Raw genomic sequence first — 19,736 nt, 5'->3', positions numbered from 1 at the left:
GGTCACCTCTCACACATTGCACAGACCGCTGTGGAGATACCCAACAGAGGCGCACATGTACCTGCTAATTCCTGCTGTGTGAGAAGCAGCACCTCGTCTCCTGGCTCTTCAAGTTTGGGTGGCTGGCCGAAGGATTTTCACTGCTTTGCAAAGACACTTTCCTGGGTTATTGAGAGGAGTTCCTTGGGTTCCTAACCAGTCCAAGGAACCAGCAGTGAATCCTCGCCCAGCAACCAAAGCCAAGCCCTTCCCCTTCAAGAGGCTACTGACTGAAAGCTCTTGGGTAGGAGGTCCAGGAAATATCTCTGCCCAATATCCTGGGAAAAGTACGGAGGTGGTCTCTGCTAGAGCCAGAGCCGGCCTTCACGGAGCTGCTGGCACCGTGTTGATGAGAGGCACGCCAACCAGGGCAGGGCCGCTGCCTGCTGCCATGGGCAGGACCTGCAATATTCCCATGCCCAGAGCCACCCCACCCGTCAATACCTCCCAACCAGGGCAGGACACTTACCCTGCCTACTGTCATGCACAGGGGCAGCAGCATCACTAGACACAGCTCTGTAGATTTTACAGGCCTACAGTCCTGGTGAGACCAAAACTGCAGATCTATGGGTTGGGGCAGTTCCCTTGGAGGAATTAAACATGATGAGCAGCCACTGTGGATGTCGACCTTGGATCTTATGCAAAAGTAGCATTGAAACGGCTTCAGGGGCCCAGCAGAGAGCCTGTTGAGGTTGACAAGGCAGAGGGCCCTCGGTCAGCAACTGACCGCTGGCACCGGGCTTCGTTTCTGTAAGCTAGCTTCCCTTAGAATCCCAACGCAGGGTTCTCTGCTCATAGCCCCAGCTGGCTCATAGAGCACGGAAGGATCTGTAAACCTCAACATGACTACCGATTTCCAGAAAGAAATTTATTCATTTAAAACAGCATTAAAGAACCAATAGCATTCACTTTAATTTAGGGGGGGAAACCACAATTTTTCCCCAAGAGAGAAGGAGAACCTACCACTTTGTAAAAGGGTTGCTGACTGGAGGTTATAGTAATATCCCCTCCATCCTCCCCACCCCACAGCAAAAAGTGCAGCATGGACAAACGGGAATAGCACAAGGGCAAGGGCAGGCCCTTCAGAGACAGAAGGTGGCGGCAGGGGAGGAGGAGAGAGAGGAAGTGGCCTCCTTTCCAAAGCAGAACAACATGCTTGCTGCCCAGAGGTCTGCTTTGGCTTTTTATAAAGGAGGGCTGAGCTTTAAAAGCAGAAAGGCTCTTGCCCTTTTACAGTAGCAGGAAGGTCAAAGCAACACTGTGAAAGGTGATAACTCAATCTCTTAAGCCCTGCTTTTCCACCTTAAGGTATTGAGACATCCCGAGTCTTGCTGAAGTGCGGGTGGCGGGGGGAGAAGAGAGAGCACACAGAGGAAGGGGTGCCTCAGCACAAAAAGGCAAACACCTCCAAGGCCACCGATCAGGGGAAAGGGCCCAAGGATCTCTGCACGTGCCAGTTTCCCCTCCGTTAGTAACAACCTTGTAGGAAAGAGATATGCCGGCCAGGGGCCAGCTGAAATGCAGACCACAAGCGAAGCGTTCTTAAGTGAGGTGACAAAAGGATTTGAGGGGGGAATGGGAGGGGGAAGAGAAAGAATAAAGGAGCGTTGGTTTCAAAGGTCACTTAATGGTGTGTAAATCCAAGGCAGGGTAAACAGCCACTGGGGAGGGGGGAGTAGGGACACATCCATTCTCCTGACAAGCTCACCCTATCACACAGATTTAAGCAGCCGGATCTCCATAAGCCATCCCCTAAACCAGCCTTCCCCCATCCTAGAGGGCATCAGATGTTTTGGACCGCAACTCCCATCAGCCATACTGGCAGGGGCTGATGGGAGTTGTAGTCTAACAATGTCTGGAGGGCACCATGTTGGAGAAGACTGAGCTAAGCGGAACAACTAACTGGTGTTAGGAGAAACGAAGACAACACCTGTCTCCACACACGCACAGGCACCAGATATAAATGTTTCAGGTCTTGCGAAGGCCGTGTCTGAATCAATGGCAAGTTACGTGCTCCCATTCCTCTTCTCCAATGAGCTTCAGGCACCAAAGGATGAAGAAAAGTATGGGCTGGAAGGAGAAGCTGCTGGGAGCAATGGGGTTCACTCTCCCCCCCTCTCCGCCCCCAGCCAAGCTCATGCACAGATGCTTACTGCCGTCACTGCATCTTTAGAGAGTAAGTCGCCATCACCATGAGAGGATTTATAGTCCATTGCTGAACCCAGCAGGCCTGGAGGAGTTGAGGGAGCAGTCTTCCTTCTGGCCACAGAAGAGGATTGGAAGGGATGGAAGGTCAGGGGCCTCCTGTAGGAGCCCCGCAAATCATAGGCGAATGAACAAGGCAGAAGCAACAGTCTGTGAGGGGGAGCTAATTCCGCAAGGCAGCCAACCTGAAAAGGAAAGTACGAGAGGGGAAAAGAATTTTTTAAAAAACAAGGATGACATTTGTTTCAAAAAGGTGCAGAAAAGAGCAATGAACATAAGAAGAGCCTGCTGGATCAGGCCAGTGGCCCATCTAGTCCAGCATCCTGTTCTCACAGTGGCCAACCAGATACCAATTATGGGAAGCCTGAAAGCAGGACCGGAGTGCAAGAACACTCTCCCCTCCTGAGGCTTCCGGCAACTGGTTTTCAGAAGCATACTGCCTCTGACTAGGGTGGCAGAGCACAGCCATCACGGCTAGTAGCCATTGAGAGCCCTGTCCTCCATGAATTTGTCTAATCTTCTTTTAAAGCCGTCCAAGCTGGTGGCCATTACTACGTCTTGTGGGAGCAAATTCCATAGTTTAACTATGCGCTGAGTAAAGAAGTACTTCCTTTTGTCTGTCCTGAATCTTCCAACATTCAGCTTCTTTGAATGTCCACAAGTTCTAGTATTATGAGAGAGGGAGAAAAACTTTTCTCTGTCCACTTTCTCAATGCCATGCATCATTTTATACACTTCTATCATGTCTCCTCTGACCCGCCTTTTCTCTAAACTAAAAAGCCCCAAATGCTGCAACCTCTCCTCGCAAAGGAGTCGCTCCATCCCCTTGATCATTCTGGTCATGAAAATGATGAGAGAGTTATGATTTTCTTTTAGACAACTGGGATCTGTAACAAAATATTACAGAGTGTAATGCTTCCTTTCATTCATGATGTTTTGTTTTCAACATGCTGCCAATCTTTCCTGTGGCTGCGTGGGGGTGCTATTGTTTTGTTTTTTATTGTTATGTTTTTATAGTGTGTTTTATTTGTTTTTGTTTTAATATTGTGTAAGTCGCTTGGGGACCTTTGGGTATCAAGTTACTATCAATAACAACAACAACAATAATCCAGTGTTATAATCAGGCCTCCTTCAAGGACAGACTGCTCCATTCTCTCCCTCCCAATAATTCTGCAGCTACCGAGCACGGTTGGTCCTTGTTGCACTGTTCCTGGGATCCCTCTTAGAGTTTTTTCCTTTAAGTTTTTTTTTGGGGGGGGGCGTACTTCTGCAAACCTCAAGGTTCCCTCAAGGCAGCTGATACCTCCTTCTCATGACATTTTGGCTATAGAGGCAGTCAAAGACTTGAGATCGGCATTAGTATATAGACACAGGAAATGATAAAGAGATGGCAAAGGAAGATCACGGGAAGCTCATGAAAGCATGAATGGAGTGGTTCCCCTGCCCCGTGATAACAGAAGATGGGGTCATACAATGACATTAACTGATAGGTAGGTTCAGGACAGACAGTTACTAGGACCTTCGGGAGTAGGAATTCGACTCCTGCAGACAGATTATGAACACTTGGGAGGGGACGAACCTTCGCGATAGCTGGTCCTCCTGGGAACGCACAGAGCTCTCGCCCACCGCTGAGGCCCCCTCGGGCAGCTGGTTCAGCTGGTCCATGACCTCCAGGCCGTTCTCTTCAGCGATCTGTACGATCAGACTGTCCACTTGCTCCTGGGGCGTGGTCAAGGTAGTGGCTGAGCTCATGGAGTCTTCCATCACCTGTGGGGGCCACCAGACAGAACCTCAGCAAGTGGCATGTGGGGAAACCGAATACGAGGTGATGCAGCCAAAACCACATGAACAAATGGGAGCAGCCCAGACAAACCAACTGTGTCCAAGAGGTTCCATAAATCCTGTTTGTCAGGAGTGAGCGCTTCTCCCGCTGTCCCTCCCACATACCCCAGCACAAACATCCCCTCCTTCCTCAAGTTCTCCCTGCAGCAGGAAGGTGCTACTGCTGTCCCATGCAAAAGCCCAGCAAGAGAGAAGGTACCTTCCCTTTCCTCCATGCAGTTTCAGGAGAGAAAATGAAGGGGAGCTCTCTCCTGCTTCCTGCTGGACTTTGTAGATGGCAGCAGCAGCAGCAGCAGGAGAAAGCCCTACTTGTACATTCTAAAAAAAGCCTGGAATAAGAGCAGGAAAGTCACACCACATCCTCGACATTTGTCCGGATTCAAGGGAAGGGAAGCGTTGGGGCAAAACGAACAGATAGTGGGCTAGTAGACCAGGCCAGCATTTGCAGCCTCACCTTGGTCATGACATACGTGGCCGTAAGGAACATAGGAAGCAGCCTTACACCGAGTCAGAGCACTGGTCCATCTCGCTCACTGCTGTCTACATTGGCTAGCAATGGCTCTCCAGGGGTCTGTCCTAGAGCCCCACCTGGAGATGCTGCTGGGGACTGAAGCTGGGACCTTTTGTGTGCAAAGTGGGTCTCTACCACCAAGCCACAGCCCTTCTCCAGGCCTGAATTTCTCCAGAACTTCACCATATCTGGCAACGAGTGGAATGATGGAACAAAATGATGTCACAGGATAAGGAGGCCGCAGGAGCAGGTTTACCAGCAGCAGGAATATCAAGGGTCTTGCACCCCAACACCCTGAGCACTACAGTCCAGTTGCCCCGTTCTCCCTGGCCAGCACACAGCACTTACCGATGTGTGGACATCCAAGTTCTGGACCTGGTGCTCAAACTTGTCCATCACAGCCGAGACCTTCTGCAAGTCCATGGAGCTAAGCGCTTTGTCCAAGGCCTTCGTCACCTGGGCCATGTTCTTAGTCACCTGCAGCAGAGAGTCGGAAAATGTACTCGTGCATTTCAGGAGCAGAAGCACATTGGTCTTGCCCTGGGAGATGGGGCAAGTATGCAAGGAGGACTTAAAGCAAGGGTAGGGATCTCCCCCATCCCCTGTGAGCCACACTTGACAAGTGGGCAGTCAATCACCTCTCAACACAATGATGTCAGGTGCTCTGGTTTTGCCTGTGCAATTAAGACTCAACCTGTGTAAGCAAAGGCACAGCCCTGCCAGTCAGCAGCACTTTCAAAGCCCAGAGCACAGGGATTTGCAGATGCTGCTGATCACTGGTGCCCTTCCCCCTCTGGGCCACAAGGGCCCTTGGCCAGGGCCCAACCTGGCTGCCCTCTGGCACCGGCCCTGCAAGGGACACCCAAGATGGCTCTAATCTAGGCAGCTTAAAGGGCTGTTTCATCATTTCTAATCCTGGAAGGCCAGATGTGCAAGGAGACTAAAGGCTTGAAAGTCAAGAGGCGGGCTGGGATGCCGGGGGCCATCGTCAGCCACAAAGAAAAATTTGGGTACAGTAGGAAAAGGCAGGCAGGGCACAAGAAAATCTCTCAGCCCGAAGCAGCCCACAAGGCACCTACGGAAGAAACCAAACTGGCTGGTTCTGCTCACATACCAAAAGGAGAGAAGGATGGGGTTGGAGAGCCAGAGAAGAGGGAAGCAGTGGTGCAACACCTGCCCACACCAGTTAAGCTGGGTTCTTTAGAAAGTGACCCAAATTCAGGAAAACAGCACATGCTTAACATTATTAGGAATGAAGTAGCAGATCTTACGGCAAATGGATCTCAGGCAACAGGGCTGGAAAAGTCCTCTTCCAGAAACCTTAGAAAGCTACTGTTAGTCAAACTGGACCGCACCTGGCAAGATGGGTCACTGTTGGTCTGACTCTGGCCTGGTTTTCACGTAACAGTAAACCATCGTTTGAAATAAACTATGATTTACCCTGTATGCTGCTTAATCGTCCTGGTCTTGTTGTTCCCTAAGCCTGCCTTTGCTGAACCAGGAGAAACAAACCATGGAGCAGCTGGTGTTATGTGCAAACTGGCACTTGTGGTTTGTTTCTCTCCAAAATATTTGCAAGAGGAAGCCCAGGTTTCTTCTTGGCTTACCGCTCATGGTTTGTTTGGAGGGAAACAAGACTCGAGCACTGGTTTGGAGGCTAATGATAAGTCAGCCGCTCCATGGTTTGTTTACTGAGAGGCAGTGGGAGGAGCAGGGCGGGTGTGATTGAGCAGCATGCATCAGCAAGCTGCTCATTCCCAGTAAACCATGGCTTGTCTCTGACCAAGGCTTACCACAGACCTTTTCAGACCTGGGAACACCTTTGAGAACCTAGCACGAGCACCAACACAAATGGCTCAATCATTTCAATCGGCCTTTATCACCTGGATTTAAATCAACCCACTTTGCCAGCCACTGCCAAAATTAAGAGGGGGGAAATGCTCCAAAATGTAATTTAAGAAAATTAATGGGATGGGGGCCCTGGTGAGCACAAAATGTGGGAGATTTCAATGGGTACTGTGGTGCCCAGTGTTGGGGACAGCACAATTACCATAATATGCAAACAAAGCCAATGTGAAAGGCAAGTCCTTGTAGCCTTAAGCAGCAGCAGGGAAGAGACAATCCCCAGGAGCTCCAAGGAGCCAAGAGAAGACTGTGGCAACTCAGTGCCAAAGCGCATCTTCTTACCCCCTTCATGGTCACTGCTGTCTGGACCTTAGAGGCCACCGCATCTACTCGGGAAGCCATACGAAGCCAGTTCAAGCCTTCGTTCTTCTTCCGGATGGCATTCTCTGCATAGACACGAGCACATTCTACATTCTTCTGTTGAAGGGCCTGAAGCAGGAAAGAAAAAGGGAGGGGGGGAAGATGCTCAGGATGACATAACATGACCCACAGGAAAAAGCATGCAGGTAAAGGCACAGAGGTTTGCGAGCCTCAACAATCAGCTGATCGTTGGGACTTGCAAAGCACCACTCACAGTGCTGTGGAAGCCCCAACGATCAGCTGACCGCACTTGCAAACTGCTGTGAATGGGGCTTTGGAGGTGCTGTTGATCAACCTGCAACCCCCCTTTCTGCTCAGAAACATCTTTACCTGCCCCACACCTGATGTCATATACTATGTCTGGTGTAAGGCTGGTAGGCGTAGCTTAGCCAAAACCAGAAGGGGGTCTTCAAGTAGTGCTTCCCATGATCAAGAGTACAAGAATTTTGTACGTTACACAGACTTCCCTGGCTGGCCCACCCACCTGCCTGCCCTCTCCCTCTGTAAGGACTGCAACATGCCTCCCCTATTGTTTTAAACTTTTAAATACTGTCTTTTATATTGTTGTGAGCCGTTCTGGGACATTCTGGTGAAGAGCAAGTAATACATTTGTTATTGTTATTATTAATAACAATAATAACAATAAGAGTGGTGCCAACAATATCCAGAACATAGAAAGGTCCTTACTTAGAGGACTTACAATCTAGACTAAACAGACAAAACAGGAATGGAGGGACAGAACTGAAAGATCAAACTTCTACGGACAAACACGTATGAAGGGTGAAGCAAGGATGTTTTAGCAATGGATTTGCTGAAGAGAGAGACAGGCCTTGGAGGAGGGAGGTAGATCAGTTATGGGGAAAGGGGAGGCCGCTTCAGGCATAGAATGCAGCAAAAAAGAACGCAGAATGGAAACAGAAATAGGAAACCAAAGGATCCAAAGCAGGTCAACTTGCACCGAGCAAAGAGAGGGAAAAAACACACAGAGAGCCTTAAAACAAAGGATTAGAGCAAGGATGGGGAACCTGTGGCCCTCCAGATATGGGTGGACCACAACTCCCATAACCCCAATCATTGGCCATACTAGCCAAGGCTGATGAGAGTCGGAGTCCAGCAACATCCAGAGGGCCACAGATTTCCCATCCCTGGATTTAGAGGCTCAGTGTTCACACGGGGAGCAACAGTGAGCCAGCACAGAGGCTTAGAGAGAGCATTGACACAACTGCCGGCCCTCCCGGAGAGGCACTCGGCCTTCCAGGGACATCTCTGGCGGTAACTCCCATCACCAACGTCCAGCTCCATCACCTTCTTGACTTTGGCTTGCTCGGCTTTGGAGTCCTTTTCTGCCTTCTTGGCAAGCTTTTCCAGCTGCTTGGCTGTAAACTGAAGAGAAGGAGATGCTCAGCAGGTAGGTAGGTAGGAGCAGCCGTCTGCAGAATATACTCACTCCCCACATTCCCCACCCAGAGTCCCCTACACAGACTAGTAACCTTTTAGCCCAGAAAGGAGATGCTTTCTCTGTCCAAGACAGACAGTCTTTCCTCACACCTAGCTACCACCTGCACAAGTTCACCATGAAAACAGTAGAATTTTGTCCACTGACAATTTTTTTTTGGTACTGTATATGCAGTTGCCTTGAGGGTTGTTAGCCGCCTTGCAGATCGCCCAATCAAAAGAGAAGGTATACATCTTCATAATAAATACATGTATATTTGAAAATAGAAAAATTTATCCATTTCCAGATTTTGCTGTAGACTATCTAATCTGTAAGCCCTAACTAGCAACAAGAGTTTCATAGCATCAGCACTCACCTTTAACTGGAAGAGTGTATCTGTAAAGAAAAGATGACAATAGTTGGAAGTTTTAGAGATAAAGGAGGTCTCACCAGGAAGGGAACTGACTACAATTTTCACTGAGCCCCCCCCCCCCAAAAAAAACCTTCTAGCCCAAAGAGGTCGAAACTGGATGCACTAACGTCACCATCTCCACAGATCAAGAAAATTCCTTCGCACCGAACTGCATGGGCGTCTAGAAACTTTACAGTAGGAATATGAAATGTTTTCATCTCTATTCAGAGCTAGCTTCTATCTTTTTGACATTTGCTGCTAAAACTCATAATATTAAAGTGTTTTGAGCGTTTCTGTTTGCTGCCCTGGGCTCCTGCTGGGAGGGGCGGGATATAAATCAAATAATAAAAGATAATAATAATAAGTTATATTTTTCCCATGCTGTTGCTCCAGAGGAGGAACTGTAACACCTTGAAGATTAACTTCTTGGCCTGTCATGCGTTTCACAGGCTATATATTAATCATGCATCAATATATCAGTCTGTCTTCCAAAATGCCACAGCACTCTCCCAAATTCAACATTCAACTTGGAAAGCAGGAGTCATGTTCCTTTGTACTCTGGCCTCTCAGGCTGCCTGTAGGATAACTGAGGCCCTGTTCTGCCTCTGGTGAGGGTAGTGGCTCAAACACTGCGTCCCCTACCGGTCATGCAGGAATAGGAAATGGTATTTGAGACCTGAGAGAAATATGTTAAAGGATTCACTTTTGAAGATTCTAAACATGCAGTCTTCCTTCAGAGCACAAAAGAACGATTCTCTGGAGATGATTACCAGCCCAGTGAAGAGCCCATTTTCCAGCCAACAGCAACATGTCTCTTGCAGGCATACATTTCCACCAACAGGACTCCATTCCTTGGGGTATCTCATAATACCAACTGACATTTTCTAGGATGGGTTGGGAAAGCACCAATCAACCCCCTGCCTTAGGTAGAAATCTTCAGTGCAGCAAATACATTTTTTCAAAAAAAAAAATCACACAATCCAGATCATCTAGTGGGTTGTACGCCATGAACAGGAATAATGAAATTGGGCCTTATCAAAGATCTCCTCGGCACTAATCACTCCCAGTGAGTCAAGGCTAAACACCTGATTTTGCCTCCTACAGAATCACAATGCATATCCAAGATGTCATCTAGTCCAACCCCATGGCAGACAGGATCATCAGGCTCCCACAAGGTAACCTATGAAATCCATTAAGCCAGTAGAGCAGCGGGACAAGCAGTCCCTAAGCAACCTCTCCTCTCCACAACATCATGTGTACTTCCTGATCTAAATGGCTACCCTGTCTGGGGGCAGCAAAGTTGCTAACTTCCTTTTCGTGAGAATCACCCATGCCAGAAACTGAACAGGTGAATCTTTGCCCACCAAATCTGTGAGGCAGGCAGAAAGCCGGCCTGGAAAAAAAGAGGGGGGGATCGACCCCCATTGCCCCAGATCCCTACTAGACAACACCAGAAAATTCACCTCCAGGTCACACTCACATCAAACATACGCGTATACACGCAGACACGTGTATACATAGATAGATATACCGTCAGACACAAACAATCCTTTTATGGGAGCCAAAGACGGGAGGGGGGAATGGCCAAGTCTTGTCTTGATGGCTTCATTGTCACACACATTCTCCCTTCCCAGGAAGCCACCCTCTGCTTTCACCAGCTCCTCCTCAATTCCCCCCACCCCGTTGGCAAGGCTCCAGCCCCAAAGGCCCGAAATCCCCCCCCCCGGGTAGGCAAGGCTCCAGGCTCAAGATCCCAAGTCCTTTCCCGCCCCCTGGATCAGGACTGAATGGGGCGTCACTCCACCACCCACCCCTGGTACAACTCCCTTACCGTCCATTCTGACTTGAGCCCTCTGCCTACTTCCTTGGCCAGGACTTCCGGACTCCCTTTCGCCCACTTCCGGGTTCTCCCTCTAGCGTCTTCCGCGAACGCAATCTTAGCTTCACCTCGCGAGATGTCCGTCTATTATTATTCTCGTCATCATCATTATTGTCATCCCCGCCCTCTCGCACGTCTGGTCTGCGCCAGCGCATATGTAGACTAAAAAAAGAGGCCAGCACGGGCCCATCAGGAAGGTGAGGCTCGTGGGTGGCGGTTCCTACGGCAACGAGGAGAAAGAAAACGAGGATGCGATGAGGGAAATGCCACGCGCGGAGTTTCGGCTTAATTCAAAAACGTGGCACACAATTCACTTGCATATTGTTGTGGTTAATTATGATATTAATAATGATGATGTATTCAGGGCTGCCATACAAAGAAGAATAAGAATCGTGTATTTAGGTCTGTACAAAAAAAAAATAGGCCGGTCCCTGCCCCATTATGGCTTACAATATAATAGACATAGAAAAGGAAAAGAGACAGTGGAGGGGAGAGGAAAACAAGCAAATTCAGCATTTGGGCACAATGGCTTTCCAAACAAACAGACTGGCCATGGATGGAGCCCGTTCATAACAGAGCACAGCGCTGCTCGTTGTGCTTGGGCTGCCTCTGAGGCTGTTTCTGGTGATCAATCGTATGGGTCTTTCAATGTACTGTTGTATGCTGGAGCATAATTGTTCCCATTCTACAGACTGGTGGGAATGAGGCTGAGTTGTCTAAGGCATCTGTCTTCAACAGGTGGGATGGGATGGGATGAGACCCACTCCTAGGTCACAGCCTGAACTAAAGGGAGTCACAATAGCAGTACTGTCTTCCACCATACAAATTATTACTATTATTGGAATGCATATACTGCGTTTCATTTCAAGAAGAACATGGTCTACTTGGCAGACTGTCCATTGGAGTACAAGAAGGATATTCACAAGCTGGAATCCATCCAGAGGAGGAGATAAAGACGGTGAAGGGCTGGAGATCAAGGCCTATGAAGAAAGGTTGAAGGAGTTTAGTACGTTCAGCCTAGGGAAGAGATGGTTATGAGGCAATACGATAGCTATCTTCAAATATTTGAAGGGCTACATATGATGGAACAGCTTTGTATTCTGTTGCTCCATGGGACAGGATTTGAAACAATTAGTTCAAACTATGAGAAAAAAAAGGACTTAGGCTAAACATTAGAAAGAACTTCCTGGCAGTATGAACGGTTTGTGGTACAGACAGACGTGCATCAAAAGGTACGAGCTTTTCTGGGCTTCCCACAATGGGAATCTGTTGTTGTTATGCGACTTCAAGTTGATTTCGAGTTATGGCGACCCTATGAATCAGCGATCTCCAATAGCATCTGTCGTGAACCACCCTGTTCAGATCTTGTAAGTTCAGATCTGTGGCTTCCTTTATGGAATCAATCCGTCTCTTGTTTGGCCTTTCTCTTTTTCTACCCCCTTCTGTTTTTCCAAGCATGATTGTCTTTTCTAGTGAATCATGTCTTCTCATTATGTGTCCAAAGTATGATAACTTCAAGGGAGCTCTTTTTTTTTTTGCTCTGTCTCCATAGCATTTACCTGCCACCACCACCAGTCTTGCAACATCCAAACAATTCTAGTGGAATTTCCCAAACGTTTAGAGCACTTTAGGAGAGTGAGAACTAGTGCAGTGTGGCGAAAGACGTTTTGGGTTTGGCTATGGGAGATGCTTCCAAACCATGATGGGAGTGGACTGAGACCAGTTACTTTCACTCAATAACTCACCTCTAGTGAGATGGCTTTGACTCAAAACTTTTGAGGATGTAAGAAAATATCCTTTGCATATGGTGACAAGAATATAAGAATCATAAAATGGTGGTGGGATAAAAGATGTCAAACATTAGTTGGGGCAAGAACAAACAGGGCAGAGAAGCCTGGCCTGTACTTTCCTGCAACATCCCAGGCTTTGCATCTTGCCGAGGTCTCCACTTTTAGGACTTAAAACAGCTTGAGAAAAAGAAAAAATTCAGGAGAGAGGGTTGCATTTTAGGGGCCCTTGAAAATGACCCACAACAAAATTTCCCAAGATTCCGGGCACCATTTCTTTGGCAGAACTGCTCCCCTTTTCAAATTGGATTTTGTGGGAGCCTCATAATGTTGATACCAGTCCACTCCAGTCCAAACCTCAAGATATTCCCGTACCTCATTGTTGCCGGCAAAGCGTCCTTTGACTTTCAGGAGAGAGGAGGAGAAGAGCAGTTATCATAAGAACCTTTTCCTGAGCTGAATTGGCCCCTCCTGCTGTGCATCTGGTGTGCTGCTGCTTTGATGATGATGGCACTGGATGGTGCTGAGTCACAAAAGGACCCAGGCAGTCCAGTCAAGGATGGTGTAGTGCCAATGTTGGGGGAGCAAGGACTGTTGGCTCACCTATGGGGTGGTCTCACAGCAAACATGAAGATGTGGGAGGAGGTAAAATGTTCTTGTTCCTCTTTACAGAGTGATGTCCAAGAAGGGTTCAGGTTAGTGCCAGGTGATGGTTGGCATGAACAGAATGAGGTCAAGCCAGGAGGGTCCCCTAATGATCTGAGCTTGTAAATGTGGGGGGGGGAGGAGAGTTTCCACTCCTTTTGTTTTGAGAAAATGACATTTCCTGTGAAAGATGGAGGCAGTATAATGTGGTAGGATCCTGAAGTGGCTGAATGAATACCCCTTCAGCCTGCATGTAGGAGATACCATTTGTGAAAACTACAAGTAGAACACAAAAACATCAAGGAGAAAAGTTCTGGCCTAACCTTCTTGAAATGCTAGTTTTCTACCTGCAGGGATTTTTTTTAAATTTGCCAGAGACCATTCAAGAATGTTATTCCCCTTCAGTTGTTCCAGTTTATGGCCTCAGATCACAATCCTGCTCAAATGGTAATCTTAATTTAATCTAATTTAATCTAGGTTCTTCGAAGCAGATAAGCATGTTTGGATATGTTCATTTTCCGGTTGGGAAATAAATTAGCTTGTCTTCTGTGAAATTTAAATTCTAGTAATTATTCCTAATGCCTCTATTTTCTCGTCTACGGCACCTAGAATGCTATTGGCAGACTGCAGTGAACAACAATAACAACAAAAATTAAGTGTACAACGACTTTTGAGTTCACAGCAGACTCCATTCCCTTGAAGCACTACTGGAAACTAATGACAATATTTAAAATGGACAAATTCATTGGGGGGAGGGGAGAAATCAATCAACAGACATTAATCACAATAGCTAAACGGAGTGTCCATGCTCAGAGGCAGTTTACATGGGGGACAGCAAGGGGGGAGCGTTTATGGGCTTCCTGGCGGTATCTAAGCCAGTACGCAGGAGTCAGTGTAGTTAAAGCAGGGGTGAGACCTTGTAGTCCAGCCGCATCTGGGAGCCCGACTACTCCCACCATTGCCTGCCATTGGCCATGCTAGGCTGGCTACGGTCAATGGCAGTTCTAGTCCAACAACAACTGGAGGACCACACGTTCTCCATCCCTTGGTTAGAGTGCTGGACAAGGAAAGGGATGCTGCAGGTTCAAATCCTGGCTCAATAGCAGTAAATGAATACAGTCAAGGTCTAAATGAACTTACTATATTTCTGTCACATAGGTATTCAAAAATGTAAAAACTTTACAAACAAAAATAGGTCTATGGCTGATAGCCAATAGAATGTACAATATTGACCAAATAATCTCAAGCGGTTTTACAACATGGCAATGCAAACATAGTGTGCAATATCGCATAAATATTTTGTGAAATATCTGGCTGTGCTGACTAAAAATGTCTTATAAATATTAGTTACAGCACAGCAAAAGAATCTGAAGGTATGATAGCCTGAAACCTGGAGAACCAGAAGATGCTTATAAATGATGTATTTTGAGTAACCTGCCAAGCGTGTTTTGATTTTAAAAAGTGTTCATGAGTGGCATCTAGTTGAAGGACATCTCCTTGGGCTGAGATAGTAAATTCCTGTAGTTATTATCCAGTGTTTCTCAACCGGTGTGCCTCTAGATGTTGTTGGACCACAATTCCCATCTTTCCTGACCATTGGCAATGCTGGCTGAGGCTGATGGGAGTAGTGGTCCGACAACATCTGGAGGCACACCAGTTGAGAAACACTATTATACTGTTACAGATTAAAAGTATGAGAAAAATTATCTGAAGCTCTTCTGCAACTCAGCAGTATGCAAGCCCCAACAATTCTCATTCTTTACTTTTATCAAATATACACTCTATGCTGTTTTTCATATCCCAGCTCAGCTCTGAAGCTCACTGGGTGACCAGACTAACCCACCTCACAGGGTGGTTGGAAGGCTCCCTTGGGAGGAAAGACTGGATATTATTTATTATTATTATTTATTAAATTTGTATCCCACCCTTCCTCCCAAGAGGAGCCTGGGGAGGCAAATAAATGACAAAACATCTATAAAACATCTTAGAAACAAAACATTGTAAAAACAAAAATCTTCAAAACATTTCTTAAAAAACAAAAAAATCTTAAAAGTAATTCCAACACAGATGCAGATTGGGATAAGGTCTCTACTTAAAGGGCTTGTTAAAAGAAGAAAGTCTTCAGCAGGCACTGAAAAGACAACAAAGATGGTGCCTGTTTAATATTTAAGGGGAGGAAATAACACAGGGTAGATGCCACAACACTAAAGGCCTGATCCCTATGTTGTGTGGAACAGACCTCCTGATGAGATGGTATCTGCAGAAGGCCCTCACCTGCAGAGCGCAGTGATCGTCTGGGTATGTAAGGGGTAAGACAATATTTCAGGTATCCTGGTACCAAGCTGCATAGGGCTTTGTACCTCAAAACCAACACTTTGAACTTAGCCCAGTAGCTAATGGCAGCCAGTGCAATTATTTCAGTAATGTTGGTGATGTCCTGCTCAAGTGAGCAATCATGCCACAGCAATTTACACGAGCTGTAGCTTTCAGACCAACTTCAAGTGCAGCCCCACATAGAATGCATTACAGTAATCCAGCCTGGAGGTTACCGGTGGTAACCATGGACAACTGTGGTCAGGGTATCCTAGCCACTGAGGTCACCTGGGTGTCTAGTGACAAAGATGGATCCAGGAGCACCCACAGAACTGAAGTGGGATATGAATTTCATTTTTATTTATCTATATCTATATCTATATATATAAAGGATAAATGGGGATAGTGATGGGAAACTTTGTACACTATAAATGGGGATAGTGATGGGAAACTTTGTACACTACTTTTGACCTTTTTGGGAAAAGAATAGGATAAAAATGTAATATATCTGGCTGGAGGCCAGTGCTGGATTAGATGGGCTCTGCGTCTTATCCTGCAGGGTGCCCCTTGTATTCCCATTGGCTGTTGGTCTTTGGCGAAGGGCTAGCAAATGGCGAAGGAAAAGTGTTCTTGCTTCATTTTGGATTTTCTTTCCATTCTTATATTTTTATTTTTTCCTTAGCTCATGTTCATAGAAATCTAGAGAATAACAAGGTCAAAGATTCCAAGACTACCTCTCAAGATCAGAATCAGCTTATCCATGCAAGCATTCAACCTTCAACATCGGGTAAATCGGTAAAGAAGCCTGTGCCACATCCTATGCAAGTAGACGGTAATATGTCATATGCCATTCACACGTTCTCAGTACTTCTATGTAGACATACATATATAGGAACATAGGAAGCTGCCTTACACTGAGTCAGACCATGGGTCCATCTAGCCCAGTTTTGTCTACCTTGACAGGCAGCAGCTCGCCAGGGTTTCAGGCAGGGAATCCTCCCCAGATCTACCTGGAGATGTCGGGGATTGAACCTGGGACCTTCTGCATGCAAAGCAGGTGCTCTGCCACCGAGCTGTGGCCTTCTCAGTGTACTTCATGCATCTGACAGTTGCAGAGAATGTCAGAGTTATGTGTAGAGGGCACTGTTCTGCTCCTACCTTGACAGACGGCTCCAAAAAGTGATGAATGAGAATATTGTTCCACACCATGGGTTCTCCAATATGAGGTCCTTTAGGGGTCAGTCTTGTCCCCCATGCTATTTAACATAAATGTGAGATTGTATGGAGGTTTGGCATCCATTGTCATCAGTGTACTGATGACATGCAGCTCTATTTCTCTTTTTCATCCTGTGCAGGTGAAATAGTGGATGTCCTGGGTTGCAGTAATGGGCTGGATGAAGGCTCAATCTTCAGTAAATAGAGACTCAATCCAGAAAGGCCAGGATACTGTTAGTGGGTGGTTCCTCTGGCCAGATGAGTGGTGTACAACCAGTTCTAGACAGGGACACACTCCCCTGAAGGAGCAGGTTCATAGCTTAGAGCAGTGGCTCCCAATCTGAGGGGCGTGACCCCCAGTGGGCCTGCAAATTAATCCAGAGGGGGCTGCGAACAGTAAAGAAATGAATTATTTATTAATTTTTTAAAAAAAGTCTTCACTCCCTGGACACTGTCTGCTCCCCACTGCCTCTGCAGACAACACCTCCCCCTTGCTTCAAATGAGAGGGGAGACTTTTGCTGAAGCATCACCGCATCTTTCAGGCATGCCAAGGGCAGGCATCTGCCTATAAATCACGTGGCACATGGCAAAGGAGGCTGAGGGTGATGCTATCAGGAAGAAGAAGGGGTTACTATCACCGACACCTGTCTCCTCACACTGCCACTACTGACAACACCCTTACTCAGAACAAGTACTGCAGCTGAAATGTATTTATGTATTATTGCATTTATATCTCCCCTTTCCTCCAAGTTGCTCAAGGTGGTGCACGTAGTTCTCCTCCTTTCCATTTTATCCTTACACCAACCCTGTGAGATAGGTCAGGCTGAGAAACTGTGTCTGGCCCAAGGTCGCCCAGTGGGCTTCATGGCTGGGTGGGGATTTGAACCTGGATCTTAATCCAACACTGTAACCCACTGGTGTTGGGAGACAGGACTGTACATTTTCAGACTGTTGGAGGGGATGCCAATTTGATGAACCTTGGCATTAAGAAAAGAAAGCAACACCTGCCTGTCTGCAGGGAGCTTTTTATGGAAAGAGATATTTGGAGATATGATTTTGCCATGCAGCAATGTTTCAATTAACAGAGGCTAAAATTACAATTTCACAATTTTTTATAAAGGGGGTCCCGTACTCATAAAGGTTGGGAACCACTGGCATAGAGGTTCCCCTAGATCCACTGCTGTCATAGAGGCGCAGATGGCATCAGTGGCATGAAGTGCCTTCTACCAGCTTTGACTGGTTGCTAGATTATGCCCTTATCTGGACAGAGATAACCTGGCTTCAGGTTATCTATGCTCTGGTAACTTCTAGGCTGGATTACTGTAATGCCCTTTATGTGGGGCTGTCTTTGAAGATGGTCTGGAAACTTCAGCTGGTGCAGAATGCAGCAGCCAGATTCCAGATGGGAATGAAGTAATCTGGCCATATAATGCTGCATCTGGTACAATTGTCCTGGCTGCCTGTACATTTCCAAGCCCAATTCAAAGTGTTGGTTTTAACCTACAAAGCTCTCGACAGCTCAGGGCCCAAATGCCTGACTGAAACTCCTCTTCCAGCATGAACCTACCTGGACTCTGCATTCATCACCTGAGCCTGAGAGAAGTCCAAAGGGTGGCAACACAGGAGAGGGCCTTTTGTCTATGGAACGCTCTCCCCAGTGAGGTCTACCCAGCACCAACTTTAACATCTTTTGGCACCAGGTTTAGTCTTTCCTCTTTTCCCAGGCATTTGGGGGATATACTGCTCAGGTTTTTACTGTTGCTGTTGTGATTCTTGAGGTGGCTGTTTTGTTAGCATATTGATGATTGCTACATTTTTAACTCTGCATGCTTATTCTTTTGTAAGTCACCTAATAAATCTAACAAATCATAACAGCAACAACAACTTAGATCCATTCATTTCACTTGGTCTGTTCTGAGTATAACTTAGTTGGATACAATCCACTCCTCTTGAGAATGGGGTGCTGGATATTTACCGTGCAGATTGGACCTTCCTGAGAGTGAGCAGGAATAAGCCAGGCAAGTGGCTTCACGCTAAGCCGCTTCTGCTTGGCTTACTCCTGCTCGCTCACAGGGAACAAGCAAGGCACCTGTTGAGTATTCACTTCTGTCATTCCTGAGGGGATCCGAACAAAACTTCAGCCTTGGCAACTCTATTTTTGAAATTTAAGTACTTGTGGTGTCCCTGTGTATCTGTGTGTGTGTGTGCACATTTGCCTTGCAGGCCCCCTTGGATGGTTGCTGCAACCCTGGGATAGTAGCTAAACTGGAGTCTGTCCCCTGCCCCAATATGCAGCACATTGATATTTCATCCCTTCCTTGCAGTATCTGCTGATAAACTTGGCAAGAAGAAAAAGCTTATTCCTAAGATCATTGTGACTGGGCCCTCCGAGGAACTGCTGTTGAACAGCTTTACTGATGAAATCCCTGACACAAAAACCATTCGGGATACTGAAGACTACGGTGCATATAATGTGCATACAAAGCCCAGCACAGTAGATGCTTATAAAAACAACAGAGATCAATGAGTGTACACACCGAAGAGTCAAGAGCGCTCAAGGTGATGGAGACCATAAAGGGAAGCTAGGAGCCCAGTCCTGGACCCCCCCTCTAAATAAATGGGAATCCACCACCAAAATGAATCTGTTCATGGTTTCACTTTCCCCCCAACCTCCCACATTTGGAGGTGGAGGAAGAGGAGGAGGAGGGGCAAAACTTAGCAAAATGTAAATTAGGAAGCTGGTGGATGTTCACTTCCAAATAAATATGTTTGGTAAATGTCTTAAGATTTCTAGTCTATATCAGACCAGTATCTGCATGAATGAATTAGTATTGTTGGAGCAAGGGGCACTTCACAGCCACAGGTGCACTCCAGAAAGGAAGGTACAGGCAAAATATGTATACTGCCAGGTAAAGACACCTGGAGAGAGCATGAATGGTGTAAGTATAAGGCACAATCCACAGTAAGCACCTCCTCTAGAAATCTGTGAAGTCTTTGGTGCATTCCCTGCATTCTCCTGCAACTAATCCTAAATACTCATGACTGCTGTAATTACACATTCTTCTCTTGGGTATCCCTGCCTCCATTCTCCCCGCCCACTCTAGTGTTCCTGTCTTAAGTCATTTTCTATGGAAGATTCAGTAAAGAAAATACTTCTTCACACAGTATGTAGTTAAACTAGGGGATT

The 19,736-nt window shown here is 46.8% G+C and overlaps 2 protein-coding genes across 2 annotated transcripts; one reads left to right on the top strand and one right to left on the bottom strand.

Annotated features, from left to right (window-relative positions):
* Window positions 1–892: 892 nt before the first annotated feature.
* On the bottom strand, window positions 893–10,649 carry CHMP1A (charged multivesicular body protein 1A). The gene is made up of 7 exons (XM_061594253.1): window positions 10,541–10,649; window positions 8,674–8,693; window positions 8,168–8,245; window positions 6,785–6,931; window positions 4,946–5,074; window positions 3,824–4,011; window positions 893–2,429 (listed from the first exon to the last, which is right to left on the bottom strand). The coding sequence occupies exons 1-7, from the start codon at window positions 10,545–10,547 to the stop codon at window positions 2,408–2,410; spliced, it is 591 nt and encodes a 196-aa protein (XP_061450237.1). The 5' UTR covers window positions 10,548–10,649; the 3' UTR covers window positions 893–2,407.
* Window positions 10,650–10,658: 9 nt separating this feature from the next.
* On the top strand, window positions 10,659–19,334 carry SPATA33 (spermatogenesis associated 33). Its single transcript, XM_061594254.1, has 3 exons — window positions 10,659–10,785; window positions 16,016–16,165; window positions 18,874–19,334. The coding sequence occupies exons 2-3, from the start codon at window positions 16,153–16,155 to the stop codon at window positions 19,074–19,076; spliced, it is 216 nt and encodes a 71-aa protein (XP_061450238.1). The 5' UTR covers window positions 10,659–10,785; window positions 16,016–16,152; the 3' UTR covers window positions 19,077–19,334.
* Window positions 19,335–19,736: the final 402 nt, after the last annotated feature.

Source organism: Rhineura floridana, chromosome 13 (genome assembly GCF_030035675.1).
Source record: "Rhineura floridana isolate rRhiFlo1 chromosome 13, rRhiFlo1.hap2, whole genome shotgun sequence".
NCBI lineage: Eukaryota > Metazoa > Chordata > Lepidosauria > Squamata > Rhineuridae > Rhineura > Rhineura floridana.
Note: the sequence above shows the minus strand (reverse complement) of the source record. Positions and strands in the feature narration are given on the sequence as shown.

Bases quoted from the DNA above. Each gene is read 5' to 3' on its own strand.
- CHMP1A (XM_061594253.1), bottom strand. The intron at 5,075-6,784 runs GTAAGAAGATGC...TCTCTGCTGCAG, and splicing joins CAGCAGTGACCATGAAGGGG to GTGACTAAGAACATGGCCCA. The intron at 2,430-3,823 runs GTTCGTCCCCTC...TTTCCTTTTCAG, and splicing joins GAGGACCAGCTATCGCGAAG to GTTGGCTGCCTTGCGGAATT.